The 16,219-nt window shown below is 36.8% G+C and overlaps 2 protein-coding genes across 2 annotated transcripts; one reads left to right on the top strand and one right to left on the bottom strand.

The window, feature by feature from the left end:
• Window positions 1-5,127: 5,127 nt before the first annotated feature.
• LOC103321722 (Serine/threonine-protein kinase WNK (With No Lysine)-like protein) lies at window positions 5,128-8,123 on the top strand. Its single transcript, XM_008223548.2, has 7 exons — window positions 5,128-6,184; window positions 6,348-6,398; window positions 6,500-6,691; window positions 6,873-6,978; window positions 7,146-7,187; window positions 7,279-7,335; window positions 7,426-8,123. The coding sequence occupies exons 1-7, from the start codon at window positions 6,048-6,050 to the stop codon at window positions 8,008-8,010; spliced, it is 1,170 nt and encodes a 389-aa protein (XP_008221770.2). The 5' UTR covers window positions 5,128-6,047; the 3' UTR covers window positions 8,011-8,123.
• An 882-nt stretch (window positions 8,124-9,005) lies between these two features.
• On the bottom strand, window positions 9,006-15,938 carry LOC103321723 (threonine--tRNA ligase, mitochondrial 1). The gene is made up of 20 exons (XM_008223549.2): window positions 15,589-15,938; window positions 15,226-15,463; window positions 15,086-15,145; window positions 14,451-14,540; window positions 14,166-14,240; window positions 13,915-14,043; window positions 13,724-13,813; window positions 12,941-13,029; window positions 12,756-12,852; window positions 12,591-12,677; window positions 12,039-12,123; window positions 11,703-11,797; window positions 11,591-11,623; window positions 11,414-11,500; window positions 11,207-11,299; window positions 10,815-10,907; window positions 10,493-10,717; window positions 10,232-10,303; window positions 9,796-9,867; window positions 9,006-9,461 (listed from the first exon to the last, which is right to left on the bottom strand). Exons 1-20 carry the CDS (start codon window positions 15,855-15,857, stop codon window positions 9,366-9,368), a joined length of 2,175 nt encoding a protein of 724 aa, XP_008221771.2. The 5' UTR covers window positions 15,858-15,938; the 3' UTR covers window positions 9,006-9,365.
• Between the last annotated feature and the right edge of the window lie 281 nt (window positions 15,939-16,219).

Genomic DNA, 16,219 nt, shown 5'->3' on the forward strand with positions numbered 1-16,219 from the left:
GCAATTATTTTGGAGAGGAAAAGCCACATGAATCATGCCTCAATTTGACTCTAATGCATAAAATTCCACACACTCTAAAGTTCATATTGTACTGTGCCCATCAGTAAAGTAGGCCGGAAAATCTCCCCTTAGAGCAAATTAGGTTCTGGAGCTTTTGATATTAGTCTAATACAAGATTGCCAAAAAAGCAGTAATTTTTGGACATTGTCCCTGTCTGCCTAGAACTTGGAAAAGAAAATAGACACGATAAAATGAGAAAAGGACATTTGAGTCGGTGTTCAAATATAGGCAAACTTGGTAAGGACGTGCATCTATTTGAATCAATTAACTTCTGCCTTTGGTTAAGAAAAAAACTTCAGGAAAATGCACAATAAGAAGATAAATTAACCCTTTTAATTCTTGATCATTCTCAAATATTCTACGATCAATAAGTCTCTGAAAAAAATTTGGTTCTGATATTTGCAAGCACTAGCAAAGGCACAGAGAAGGACAAGTCAATGCAAGCCATTGGCTGCTAGTACCAATTACCTCCCCCCTTGTTTCATTCACTGACAGACGCAAATAAAGGAAGAAAAAAAAAGCTTCAAAGAGAGAGAGAGCAAACGTACAATATGAGGGGCCCTTTGAGGGCTTTGATAGTGGCATATCACTGGATCTCCATTCCTCCATAATTAAATGTTGTTTTCTCACGAAACCAGTACAAAAGCTTTAACCATTATTCAAAAACAATCAAAATATTGGTACATGATGAAAGTGGTGTCATGGTACTTCCTTCAATCCAAAAGAAAATATGAACATTAACTTTGAAGTGAAGTAAAATGAGAAGCGTATTTTCAGATTCATACACGCAAACTATCAATTATTTATAAACGAATACACAAACTCCCAGAAACCTACATTTTAAACCATCCGTCAGCCGTAAACCCTATATCATCAAAGTCTCAGAAGATTGGGAATTGACTGTAACCTACCCAGGCGTATAGTCCAAAGAAACGGGGCCATAAGGTGGACAATCTAGAATGGGGATTGTTGAGACTTGGGAGGATGTGGGATCATATTTTAGTTGCTTTGGTCCATGCCCCACACAGTACAAACTTAGCGGCCTAACTGGATAAGAGCATCTGCAAGGCAGGCACCTACCACAAACAAACTCAACATGCAACCATTTTTTTAAAAACATGTATCATGTTTTCTTTTTTTTTCTCTTTCTTGAGTTACATGCATCATGTTTCTTTGTTCATTTGGTAAACTTGTTTGCAAATGATGCAGGTAAACATGTCTCGTGTTTATGTTTATTCTGTAAAGATTGACAATAAAAAAAAAGTGGTCAATAGTACTTTGATAGGAAAAACAAGAATTTAGTCCAATTTGAACACCTAAAGAAAAATCCATGCTTCGGTTGTTACTGCATAATGTAGGCCAAAAAAATTATATCTTTATGTTCTGCTTCTTTTTCAAAGTAGAGAACAACGAGCATCTCACTTCACTATGGCCATGTTTTTATGTGTGTCATGCCAACTGTAAAGAGAGCTTCAATAAGTCAAAAATACTATAGCAATATTAATCAAGATATGCATGGTAGCTGTAGCAGAGCAGACTTTTTTTTTCTTTTTTACATGTAATCACTTGGTGTATAAAATCTCAACCTGTCTTTGATTTGTTAGATGAATTAATTACCATGAGAATGCATTGGAAGGTTAATTGTGTTTGATTTGATAAGTCTCCATGTGGGCACAAATGAGGGAGAAAAAGAGAGGGTTTTGGTGATTGAGAAGAAAAGGGATGAGGAGGCAGCTTCTGTGTGATTTGATCAAGTCCCTATCTCTCCATGTATGTCCCACATATCTTAGTCATGGTGTCCTCAACTGCAGAGCTTTAGATGCCAATTCTATCTCTCTATGATTGTTAGTCCCTTTCATCCTTCTGTTAGCCAAAGAAGCTAGCATCATCCCTTCAAACCCCACTCAAATGAGTGCAATCATGGCGATCCATGCATGTATCTCACTTAACCCTTGTTAACACTTTGTCTATATATGTATAACAACATAACTAATTTATCATTAATTGATCATATCCAATGATTAGCATAATCTAATTGTCCCCCTAATTCCTTCTCCTAAAAGTACACAAGATTCTGTGCATGCATGTTTCCATCAACCAAAGCCTATATTTATAATGTCAACTTAAGCGGGTAATATTGACAAAAGTTTCCTATTAATCAATTAATTAATGCATATGAGATGACATGTTTTGCAAAGTGAATAATGAAATTAATCAATTAGGCCCCTCAAGGACGAGAAAAACTCTCATATAATAGGGATAATACTTTTCGTTATTTCGAACCAATAACACACACTGACAAGTAAGATAACTTTTCAACGTGTCATTATATGTTATTGGCTAGAAATAAGCTATTCCCCTTAGAAGAATTTTTTTTCCTTAAAGACATCACGATGTCACATTGCTTACAGCTTATAAATGGACCAGTATATATATATATATAATATAATATTATATTAGTTGTGTCTTGGTTGTCCAGTGGCACTTTAATTTTGATGCTGATGCATGCTGATAGTGAAAGGGATGGTGATGATTATGAACGAGCGTTGGAGAAAAAATCTTTACAAGTCCCCTCAAAGATTGAATTATATATTATGTGTAGAGCATCTGTATCTCACAATAACGGTAGGTGGATCCTCATATGGATCGTCCACTAGATTGACCAAGCTTCAGACTTCAAAGAGAGTGTGATGAAAAATCATTTTCCATTCTTTCAAGTACAAAAGCAAACATTGGGTATCTTTCTCTGACTTTCACAGCAGCACCAATGATCATGTTTGAATGTTTTCATTTTCCTATTTTTTTCCCCCCTCAAAGAACTAATTATATTCGCCTTTGTGAAGACATACAAGAACAAGAACTTGCACCATTATATTTCTTTTTTTTCCACCAGAAATTTTACCTTCTTAACAGAGCAGAGGCACATGCCTAATGCAATATCTGATGTATATTCTACTGTCTCTACACGTTTGATTATTTGGTCCCTTCCCTTGTGATGGACGGTCCAGAATGAAAGAGCATCTTCCATCTTTTGATTGCAGGTTTGAGCTTACGACCACTTTTTGATACCATATATGGGATGGGTTTTTGCAACACTGATGACATGTAAAAGTTGGGTGTGGTGTGTGTGTGGGAGCCAAGAATATTTTGTCTTTGAAAGACAGGCTCAATTTTACAGCAATGAAAAGGTTGCAAAACCTACCCAGAAAAGGGATATCTTTCTTTAATCTCTTCCCTTTTCCTTTTCGTTATGGACTTGTACACACAGCTTTTTTTATAGCCCAAAATTGTCACTGGCAATGCCTTCACGTGATTGCCTTGGAGTTTTCTATGTTAGGGTAAAGAATTCCCAGTATATTCATGCATTTGATCAACTTCTGTCACAGCCTAAAAACCCCTCCACTCTGGACTTATTTGAGTTTTTTGCCCTCTGGATATTATGGCACACCCTAATCATGTATAGTTTCCTTCATCTTAGGTTCGGTTCCTCCTCCTGATATCGCTTTGTATTAGAAATTATTAATTGTGCAGAAAACAAAAGGCACCTCTCACTTTGAAAAACATGGACCAAAGCCTTGCTAGAAAAAGAATTAAACTCACCGTATTGTTGTGACACATGCATGTTGGGAAATGTGGATGCCATTTTTATATGAGTGTGAGAACAAATCATCTTGTTAAGTGGATAAGAGATTTCATCACTCCAAGAAACACTGAAATTTAGATTTTTGGACATTCATCACAAATTCACAGTAGAGCTAGAGAAGCTAATAACCAACCCTTTCTAACAAAACCAAATAACTGAGGAGCATTTAGTGTTTCTGCTTCTTGAAGACAAAAGAGGCAATCCACCCAACGCAACAGCCCATCATCTGAATTATAATACAATATCAAACATTCCAAAACAATATCAAATTACATTGATCCCCTGCCATTCTCTGCTCCTATATTTATATCATATGCTAAAGTTGTGTGGTGAGAGAGAAGAAGAAGATCATATGCCTGCCTTAGAGTGAGCATTAGTAGATACTGTCTCATATTGTCTGATTATCACTATACATTTTCACAAAGCAACCCCATTTGTTAATTAATATTTTGCATTACATTGAGAGATTTAAATATATCAAATGGGATTCAAAAAGGGATGGGGGATGGGAAGAGCACAGATTCCACTTGTTAATGGGGAGAAAGGGATGGGCCAAATTTCAACACCAATAATCTTTGACCACTGGTATCTATCTTGAGCCATTCTTTGCTTCCATACCAACTTCTCCAATATCAATTTTTGGAAGTGCTTTTTCAAAAATCAACAAAACAACAATATAAAGTGTAGACCAGAACCATCACCAGCACCAATAAAATCCAAAGCTCATTCAATAGTTGCCCCAAAACACACTCCTTTTGCTTACATCACCACCATCAGACTTTGTCTCCCAATATTAATATTTTACTCTGCCAAAGGGATCGTGAATTCATGCATTATAAGATCCCAAAAACTACAATATAACAGAACCCATTTATGAATTATAACACCCCACTCTCTCTCTCTCTCTCTCTCTCTCTCTCTCTCTCTCATTGAGTAGAGACATGGATGGGGTTGGCCTTGGTAACAAGAATCCAAAGGGAAAATTATGGAGATAGCAATGTGTGTCACTATCAAGGCTAGCAATGAAGGTGACAAATGTTTGGCTATATATCCTGTAAATTACACTGATGCATACATTTACTACACGGTGTTATAATGAGACGACGGTTTCTTTCTTGTAAAAAAGAAAAGGACGGTCAAAGGGACAGTATAATTTTCTGTCAATATTTTCCTTGGTGTCAGGGAGAGAGGGTGAGGAAATGAAATCACTGATAGCTCCTCTTGGTCATCATGTTGTTCACAGAAGAGAGAGAGAGAGAGAGAGAGAGAGAGAGAAATATAGAGATTGAAATCGATGCATGGTTATAACTTATAATTAATGAATGCAATATAGTCGATCAGCATTTTATATATGTAACATGGCTTTATCTCAGTGAGGGCTAAAAGACTAAGAGAAGCACTCTTTAAACTCTATGGCAGCAACCAGAAAGAAAGCAGCTTTTTTCCACATTATTATCTGCAAATGCTTAATAATGGCTGGCTGACCCTCTTTGTAATTGGGAAAGTGCCATTATTATGAAGTGGCAGGAGTAGGGCATCAATATCAAGTACTACTATACGAACTGCAACTCTGTACGTATTATGGGCTAATGTTTCTCGAACCTAAATGATAGCTAGCACCCATTGTTTTTTACTGAACAAGATATCTATCTATCGTACACCAGCAGAAAAATACGTACACAAATACAGTGCCTTCCTCAACACCACAGGAAAATCAGAAATTGGAAGAACCCTTTATTTGTTTATGTATATTTCGTTGGTCATCAAACAATCTTTGGTTAATTTTATAACATGCTTCAATAACTAAGCTTGATGGCGGTGCAGTGTTGAAGGTCGAGGGTAAGAAAGTTTTTCATGGGACTGAAATGAGAGTGGGAACACCAAATGGTAAGTGCGTCAGAAAGTCAGAATGATAATAATACCATTGGGGATTGGAGAGAAAGAAGGGGAGCTAGCTACTCAATACTTGCCATCATTTAGTCTGAGAAAACTAAGGTTTGGTCGTTTCTCTGATATAATAACATAATTGGGATCATGAGGTAGGACTTAACCAAGAAAATAAAATAAAATTTTAATAGTAGTTTTGAATGAAGGGTTGAAAGAAAGACAAGGTGGGGCCTCAGGAAACACTTCGGTAAAAAAAAAGTTGAAGAAAATTTTATTTTACTTCCAGTAGTCTTCCACACTCTGAGAGAGAGAGAGAGAGAGAGAGGGGGGGGGGGGTATAAATGAGAGATGAACATGTTGGTAGGCTTATTATATAAAGGACGATAGGTGAAGATTGGAAGAGGAGAAATTGAAAACAAAAAAAGGTAGAGAAAACATTGAGAGATACTCCCAAGAGATGGAAGAACATCTGAACCCCTTAGCTGTGACTCATCTGCTTCAACACACCCTGAGAAGCTTGTGCATTCATGAAAACTCTCAGTGGATTTACGCCGTCTTCTGGAGGATCCTGCCTAGAAACTACCCACCACCCAAGTAAGGAAATAAAAAGAAAACAACAACTTTGCCAAATTTTAAAAATTATAAAAATAAAAATAAAAAGATTCTTTACTTGTTTTTCTTCAAAGTATAAAGTACAGGTTCACAAAAAGCTTAGTGTATATTATAATTTTCATTAACAATTTTGGTTTTGTAACAGATGGGAAGGTCATGGAGCTTATGACAGATCAAGAGGGAACAGAAGGAACTGGTATATAATGATGTTCTAGTTTCATAGTAAAATGGATTTCTGCAAATGATGTTCTGGCTTATTATATATATGTATGTATATACTATATATGCACATGGCAGGATATTGGTTTGGGAAGATGGTTTCTGCAACTTTGGTGCCTCCTCAACAGCTCATGAGGTCAACTCCAGTTCTGATTGTCCTGCAGGCCCTTCGTCATCAATGTATGGCAACTGTGAATTTCAACAATACAATGGCCTGCAACCAGAGCTTTTCTTCAAGATGTCCCATGAAATCTACAACTACGGAGAAGGGTAAAAGCTATATAGCAATGATGACGATATCAAGAAATTAATTACCAAATTGCTGACTTTGATTTTTTGTTTGTGTGTGTGTGGATATAGTACTCACTGAGCTCTAAGAAAGAACACACAGGAAGCAAAGCAATTAGTTGAGAAATATTTATTTATTAATGTTGTGTTGGGGGTTGGGCAGGTTGATAGGGAAAGTGGCTGCAGATCATAGTCATAAGTGGATACACAAAGAACCAAATGATCAAGAAATCAACTTCTTATCTGCCTGGCACAACTCAGCTGACTCGGTATGATTGCTCCTGATCAATGCTTATATATATAATTAACTTCGTGATTTCATGCTACATATACTAACTGCAGGCACTACTTTATATTTATACCCTAGTTTTTCTTTGCAAAACATCGATCTGTCTGTTTTCTTAGGTTTTTTCTTCTTTTTTTTCCTTTCCTTCAGCACCCTAGGACATGGGAAGCCCAGTTCCAGTCTGGCATAAAGGTATATAGCATCAAAATCCACCTCAAAAAGTCCAAAATTTCACATAGATTTGTTTTTATTTATTTATTAATTTGATTCAAATATGTTGCAGACCATAGCCCTTATAGCAGTTAGAGAAGGTGTTGTTCAGTTAGGAGCTACTCACAAGGTGAGAGATACTCTCTCTCTCTCTCTCTCTCTAGAAACTAGTTCAACATGTATGTATGCCATTGATCAATAATGTTTATAAATCCTGAAGGTGGTTGAAGATTTGAGCTATGTAGTTCTGCTAAGAAAGAAGTTCAGCTACATTGAAAGCATCCCAGGGGTGCTTCTGCCACACCCATCATCTCCACCCTTCCCCTACAAGGTTGATAATCATCATCATCATCATGGCTATGCATATGGTCCCACCCCAGATCATCATCATGCATGGCATTTCCAAGCAGGCACTCCAACTCATGAATTCATGTATGATCACCACCACCAATATCTCAACAACCAAGCAGTTCCATTGAAAAACATAACACCCTCCATGAGCAGCCTTGAAGCCCTCCTCTCAAAGCTTCCTTCAGTCGTGCCCTCTGCACCATCAAATCATGATCAGCTGCAGCAGCCGCAAGAACATGATCATCAAGGGTCCCAGTTTATGTTATCCCATGGACCGCTCGATTTCATGGCAATCACGGAGCAGAAGTTGGTGGCCAAGGGGGAGACTGATGATCATAATGAAGAGTATAATAATAATAATAATAGGGCATCAGATCATCAAAACAACGTGGGTGAGACTAGCACTTCTATGTCTGCTTATGCTCGTCAACAACACCATTTCCATCACCACTAGCTAAGATCAGAACTAATATTACTAATAATTGATTAAGCAATTAATTAATAGTGTTATTTATTTTGTCCTTAGCTTAATTATATATTGTAGAAGGATCGAGGATTGGTTTCTAACATTGCTAGCAATCTCTCTCTCTCTCTCTCTCTCTCTCTCTCTCTCTCTCTCTCTCTCTCTCTCTCTCGTATTACACTGTAATGTGTTGTTGCTCTTATGAATGCACATGTTTCCTTCGTTGGAAATGACGAGTCAAAGGCTTGCTGAAAATAGGATAACTGCAAGAGGAAATATATTTATGATAGATAGATAATTGTGGGAAAAAAGAAACTTAAAAAATTCTTTTGGACAATATAGCTGATATAATTTTTTATCTTTTTTTTCTTTAATTTGAGTAAAGAATGGTAAAACAACAAATGCATTCATTAGTATTAAATCCCTGAATTCGCACTCCATATTGTAATCTTTTAAAGAGCGCCTGAGGAGATGATATATAGAGTCCAGAGGCCGTGGTTTCTTGGAAATTATTTGGGTTGTAAAAGAAGTTAACCGAACCCTGTCATGTTGAGGAGAGGTACTAAAACTTATGCATCACATTTTATTTTTTTATATAAGGAACCCTATTATTATTTTGTCAAAGTTAGGTAGGGGAAACTCGACGCATACGGGTACCATAAGGGTTTAAATTCAATACCACTTGAAAGCACATCAAATGCCTGGCCCTACACTTCATACATTTCATCATGGAAAAAATAATCGAATTATGTGTATAATACGACCCTTGATGGTAAAAATAAAATTTTAAATTAGAGCCTTTTTTTTGGGTCAGAAAAACCAAAAAGCTCTAGACAGAGCTTAGTTAGTGCGTTTGTCACTTGTGTAGAAGCGTGGTGTAGGAAAACGTGCGGTGCAGACAGCAAGTGCCTAGAAAGCACCAATTCAATCTCATTCCATAAATTGAAATTGAAATCAGTACCATACACGTTATACTCGTACACAGCTTTTCTTTCTTTCAAATAAAATGAATCGCATGTCAATTGCAGAAAAGCTCAGCGCCTAATTCAAGTACGACAGTCAGAAGTTTTCCATGTCAAGGTTCGGTGCATCGTACAAAAGCTAAAGCAAACAACACTAGAGACACGCCAATTTTTTGTCAATCTGAAAAAATCCTTCTATCTTGATGATTTAACAACAGAGTTCTTAACCTACATTGAATCCCAAAACAAAACAAACAGTAAACCAAAAGTACATGACGTGGTGGCAGGAATTAACAGGTAATTTCCAGTTGGGATCACAAATATGTTTTGTCCATCTGGGTAGAAGTCCAAGATTGCTTTGAGCATTTTTCAAAGAGCAAAATCCTAATGGAAAGCTTCAACTTCGGCCTTGAAATGTTGAAGTAGATTTTCCATGCTCATTACGGTAACATCTCCCTTGTCTCTAACCCGTAAGCTCACCTGGAACAATACGGATCAAAGATTAACTTCTCAGTGGAAAAGCATAATTCATCATAACTAACACGAGAGGATCGCTCTTAGACAGTGCGGTGACTCTTGTTGTTTGATGGATGGTTTCAACGTAATCCTTTCTTCTTCTTTTACGTTGACTTGTCACAATTCTTGTTGTCACGGTGCCTTGTAAAAGGCTATTTCGCAAAAAACCAAAGCGGACCACTTGATGCATAAATTATATACGAAAGTTGAACGGCATCACATAATTTCTGTGGCTGGACAACTGCAACTAGGGGGAAATACAACATAAATAAATAAGAGAATTAGAATTGAATAGAACCTGTCCAGTTTTGACTTCCTCTTCACCAACAACTAAAATGTAGTTGTACTGTGCCATCTGGGCTTCTCGTACCTGCAGGGACAAAACAATTCAGTATACAGAAACCAACCTTTGGGACACAAGCCTCGGTTGAACAATTAAATACTTCAGTTCATGTCAAAGAAATTGACACTAGCGGTGCTAGATTCTTAAAGAAAACAATTGTGACTGACTGTTCGTCACTGGAAAACAAAATTCATGAAGTGTATCAAACAGTAAATTTTATTGCCATTGAACCCCCAAAAAAAAAAAACCCAGAACCCAATAATGAGAGAGAGCCAGCTCCCGTTATGAAACCCATAATAGCTCAATGGACCTCCAATAAACCAGAAAATAAAATAAAATGAAACCTTAAAAATGGAAAGTATCAACAAAGGACAAAGTTATGAACTCTTACCTTTTTCTGGATGGTTCTATCACTTGTGTCAACATCAACATAATAACCAGCCTGATGGATCCGATTCCGAACCTACAAAATTGCAACAATAGCTTTATCCATGACTTAAGATTAAATAATACTGTAACCCTTAGTACATCTCACTCGAGCATTTTGTTTATATTGATCCAGTGCAAACTTCCTGAAGGGGAACAACAAATGTTCCTAGAACCTTAAAGTGAGCAGCCAATAAAAAACAAGGAAAGCATAATATCAACCTACCTCCAGAGCATAAGGTTGGGATTTGTCTGAGACAGGGCAAACAATTGCCTGACGTGGACTAAGCCAGAAGGGCCATTTTCCTTTGTAGTGCTCCAACAGTATAGCAAACATACGCTCAACAGAACCTAAAATAGCTCTGTGTATCATAACCGGTGTCTCCCTCTTTCCTTCTTCACCCTCTGCTGAGTAATACAGCTCAAAGCGAGCAGGAAGCTGAAAATCAAGCTGCAACAACAGTATTTTTCAAATGACCGTGTTAAACGGAAACAAAACACAACAAAATAGCAAGAGGTGCAACTGAAACAAAGTGATCATCAGATACCTGTAATGTTGCACACTGAAATTTTCTGTTCAACGCATCAGATACACTGATGTCTATCTTTGGTCCATAAAATGCACCATCCCCTTCATTTAACTGTATAGGCAACTAACAGAGTAAGTATCCAGACACAAACAAGAAAGTCAGGGGCACCTAAAGTGCTGCTTAACAAAACACAAAACAGATAATGGACCACAACAAGAATCCACCAATCACAAAAATTTCCCATTCTAGTTCATGTCCATGGTGAATGGGTGGTGTAGAAAATGGCTAGCGGGTCCAATACTATCCATTCAGGTCAATAAGCTAAACCATTTTAAAAACACGGCTACTAAGCTTCATCAAGTTTTGAACCTGGTTTGGACTGAGCTAAGCATAAGGTAAAAACGTTGTACCTGCCAGGGCTTGCCGGACTCATTTAGTGCTTCTGTCAGAGCAGCCTCAGCTTTCTCCCATGTTGCCACGTCTCCAAGGTATTTTTCTGGCCTCTACAACACAAACACCAATACAAATGTTGTACAACACATCAAATTTGAATTCCACATCCTTAGGCAATAAAGTCAAAAGGTTCATGCTTTAAGCATAAGGATCAAGAAGCTTACTGTTGATAACTTCAGATCAAAAGTGAAGCCAAATATATCATAGGTATACTGGATGAATTCTAAGACACCCTTGACTTCATCTTTTACCTGACATAGAAGCACTATGTCTTACAAACAAAACAAAGCCAAGAAAAAAGAAAAACAAAAATATCTGCAATTTAATTAAGTTCAACTCACTTGGGACTCCCTGCAAAAGATATGAGCATCATCCTGTAGCATAGTTTGGACGAAAACTTGTCAGAAAATTAACAGCTAGGTTTAAGCTAAAATAAAGGCATTGAAAGTATACCTGCTGGAATCTCCGTACACGTGTTAATCCAGTCAGTGCACCACTGGCCTCATTCCGATGCAAAACACCAAAATCAGCCAGTCTAAGTGGAAGTTCTTTGTGATCAAGGTTTGAAAGAAAAAACACAAATGAACGAAGTTCAGACAAAGTAAACACAAGTGCTTAGAATAAAATAAATAATATGTCAGACAAAGTATTGGTCCAAAAATGTTAGACAAAGTACAGTGCTAAAATGTCAGGCCAAGGAAAGTGTGTTAATACTACTTTATACAGTGAATTTCCTATTAAGCAATTCAAGTGAATAAAAGGTCAAGAAATTTTTATTAAAAAGCATACCTCTATAAGAGCGAACCCTATGTTGAAACATTAAACAATGGCCGGGGCAATTCATTGGCTTCAATCCAAATTCCTGTTTCTCAATCTGCAAGGCAAAAATGCAATATCCAGTAAGTTAAGCATCGTCTTGTTGAACAACCCTGTAGTAGTCTCATGTTTAAAGATAGTCATGTTCATTTACATGAATACTACTCAATGAAAATCTTAATCATCTACATTGAGTTCCATACTATTATTTCCATATTGTTTATTAGCCAAGCAAGAGACCCCTTCATGACCACAGCTATACAAAGTTCCCAAGAAAATAATCAGACAAGTTTTGTTGGCACCAGATTAGCTGTTAAGAGATTAATATGTATGTAGCCAATATTTGGTATCCATCCATACACACAAAAATACAAATAGTAAATAAATAAAATGTACATTTTCAAATCTGTGTATTGATCTTATTTTTATTTCTGCTATTAATTTGGCTTTGACAGTTCGTTTACTAGTTTAAGCATAAAGGTGTTTCAATATAAATAATCACAATGGCATAATGTCAAAACTCACCTCGAAAACAAACATATTCTCTTTGTAATTTGCAGCATGACCAGATGTTTCCCAAAGTTGCATATTGTACACGTTTGGTGATATAACCTACCAAGGAAAAGTAATTTAGGCGCAAATGATTTAAGATTAATAGGATGTTATAAAAACTGAAGATTAACTGCCAACCTCGTGATAGCCTCTCTCTATGTATTGATTTTGTATAAATGTCATTAGTTTCTTATATATACGAGCACCATTAGGGAGGAAGAACCAACTTCCTGGGCTGAACTTGACAAGAAGAGATAATCAAATGAAAATCATGGGGAATCTTGATCACTTATACAATGAAGAAATATTAGCTCAAAACATACCTAAGTGGGTGACAGAAAAAGAGCTCCTGCTTTGTACCCAACAGTCTATGGTCATATTTTTTTGCTTCTTCAAGCTTCTGGATATATAGCTGCAGAAAAAGTAGATGTTGGTAAGAAAATGAAATAATTCAAGACCAATGTCCAGCAGCTTTCACTCCTTTTCAATCACCACTCACAACCTCAACCATGGGCTTAGTCAAGTTGGCTAGAGCGGATGTGCTCCCCACTCTGCACCCAAGTTCGAATCCCCCTACCCGTAGTTTAGATTAGATTAAAGTAGAATATCACTTGTATAAAAAATAAATAAAAAATAAAAAACATATCACAATTCACAACCTAACAACTTCTCAATTTCAATAAATATCATCAAACCTGCCACCTATTTTGACTTTGATAATTGAATTTCCATATGAGGGACTAGAGCCACCAGACTCAAGTTTAAAAGATAGCAACAAAATATTTCAGTTTCTACTATGCAGGGATGTTTGGTTAACTAGAAGGCAACATCCTTTTGCCTTCACACATCTAAAACCTTTTTCCTTTCATTGAACTGCATTCTCTAAGCTATATCCAATCCTATGCTGAAATTATATTCTGAGTTAGGATTGAGATTAATTATCCATACTTCTTTTTCTGTATACAATTTGAGGAACTGGTGCATCTATGCATACAAGGAACTTCCAATTTTAACAAGACAGAAATTTAACCGAAGTGGCTGATACAGGTAAGAAAGCAGATAAGAAAAACCAAAACCATATAAAAGGTCAAAATAAAATATCACACCTGCAAACTTTTCTTATCCGGATATGATATTCCATAAACTCTCTGTAAACTTTCACGATCTTTATTTCCCCTCCAGTACGCTGAAGACGCCTGAAATTACATATTCATAGGTTAAATATACACACAACACAACACATGCAAACAAGATGCAAATACAACCTGCATCACTAAAATTTCGTGCAAACACATACCTTCAAACATGCAAAAGCTTTGACAAAGGATGTATTTGGTATATGGGGCCCACGACACAAGTCAACCAACGGGCCACATCTATACACAGTGATAGTTTTGTCTGCCGGAAGATCATTGATGATTTCAACCTGATTACAGTTGGTGAAAACAAAAACATATCTGAAATTGATTTTGAGTATGGAAGGCGTACAAGAAAAGCAGATAAAAATCATATTTATCTGTAAGACACAAAATCAACAGCTTCACTTACCTTGAATTTATTATCAGAAAAAATCTCAAGTGCCTGTTCCCTTGATACTTCAATACGCTCAAAAGGCTGTTTGTCCTGGGGATAAAGATACAACCAGTCAAGGAACTACAACAAGAAAGAGCAATATATTGAACATCTTATGAATCTGCAATCAGTCAAGGAATCTCAACAGGAAAGAGAAAAATGTTGAAACACCTTATCAATTTACAGTCAGTCGATGAGCAAGAAATTCCTCCATACAAGAAGTATAAATTAACTTTTCTACAAAGAGAAAAAAACCAATACCTTAACACCCTTCTCTGCTGCTGATACAATTTCCTTGAAATGTTCATCATTCAAGCCCAAATCACCATAAAATGCATCATAATAGAAACCCTGTTATTGAATTTCATAAGGGACCCACCAAATGAGTAATCCAGAAACTGATAGCATGGAATGATATCTATACAAATGTATCACCAAGACTAAGATCACAAGATTGCAATATCCAAGTAATAAAATTACACATGAAAACAACCACATAAGCACATAGAATTCCACCCAACATATTGGTCAACCAAAGAGGAAAAAAAAGTACAGAAACATGAAAGGTGCATTGCGTACTGAAATTGAAAAAGAAGAACTTTTACTGAAATGTGGGTACTAGAAACTAACAAAGAACAGTAACAGAAAGCAATAATCTCCAAGACTCGATTACTTTTCATCCACATATTTACAGTCTTAGAAGAAACAGAATTAGCATAATCTAGAAAGAAAACCAATTGAAAAAAAATGATATAATAACAAATAATGAAGCAAGAGCTGTAGTGTAGTGCAATTAAACGAAAAGACATAATGATAATAAACTAGTCAAATTACTCAAAAACTCAAAGTAAACGACCATGTTAATATAGCCAAGGATAAAGATAGATCAATCGAACCTCTCCTCTAGTAGTGCACGGACCGATGCAGAGCTTGCATCCATACTCAACCTCAAGAGCCTGCACCGTAATCAAAATTCAAAAACATTATCAATCTCCAATATCATCCACTAAACCACAATTTAAATAACTCTCTGCACCTGTCCGAGAATGTGAGCACTAGAATGCCAGAAAGTATCACGTCCTACATCGTCTTCAAATTTGAAGATCTTAAGCGTGCAATCGCCCTCCAAAGGCCTGTTCATGTCCCACAAAACCCCATTGACCTCAGAAATCAAAGCATTTGAAGCCAAACTCTTCGAAATCTCCCTGGCAATGTCAAACGGCGAAGTTATCCACCTCTTTCCTTCCTTCTCCTGCCCGCCCGGCAATGTTATCCTAAAAGAACCCCAAAAATGAATCAAAATGCAAGACATATATACATATACTTGAGCAAAAAACAGAAACAAAGAGAAAGACAGAGACTTTGAGTTAGGGTTTAGGGTTTAGGGTTTAGGGCTTACTTGATGGGATCCGAGGGGAGGGACTGGAGGTGAGCGCGCTGTTGGGCCTGGATGGCCTCGAAGAGCTTAATGCGCTTCGGAATTACGGCGGCGAGATAAGTGTCGTCTTTAGGGTGGGGCACCATGGCGTGGTTGCTTCTATACAGAAGAAGAGGACGAAGAGGACGAAGAAGAAGAGGAGCTGAGAGTGAATAAGAAGAGCTGCTGTAGCAGTTACGGCGGAGAAGAAATGAGAAAGCAGCTGTCCAGGTTTTAGAACTCAATTGCATATGGATATTGTTTGGGCCTCCTCTCACAGGTTGGCCCTTCTTTCTTATATTCTCAGGGCCAGCGTGGATATCAAGCAAATTAGGAATGATTTGATTTTGAGGAGTTCAGGTGTCTCTCCTCTCTGGACACCCAAAGTCAAAACTAAGGACCGTCTAGTAACGTTTCAGAAAATAAAAATCAGAAAACAAATTTGCATTTAAAATATTTGAGAATATGTCTAGTAGTTTAATTGTAAAATAGTTTCAGAAAATAAAAACAGTGAAACGTGTATGTATGGTAGTACAATTTTGATAATAAACTAGAATGCCAACAAAAAAATTTCATCTTTTAATAATTAATAAAAGTAAAACAAAACTGTACC

The sequence above is a fragment of the Prunus mume genome, linkage group LG2 (genome assembly GCF_029339155.1).
Source record: "Prunus mume cultivar Tortuosa linkage group LG2, ASM2933915v1, whole genome shotgun sequence".
NCBI classification, from domain to species: domain Eukaryota; kingdom Viridiplantae; phylum Streptophyta; class Magnoliopsida; order Rosales; family Rosaceae; genus Prunus; species Prunus mume.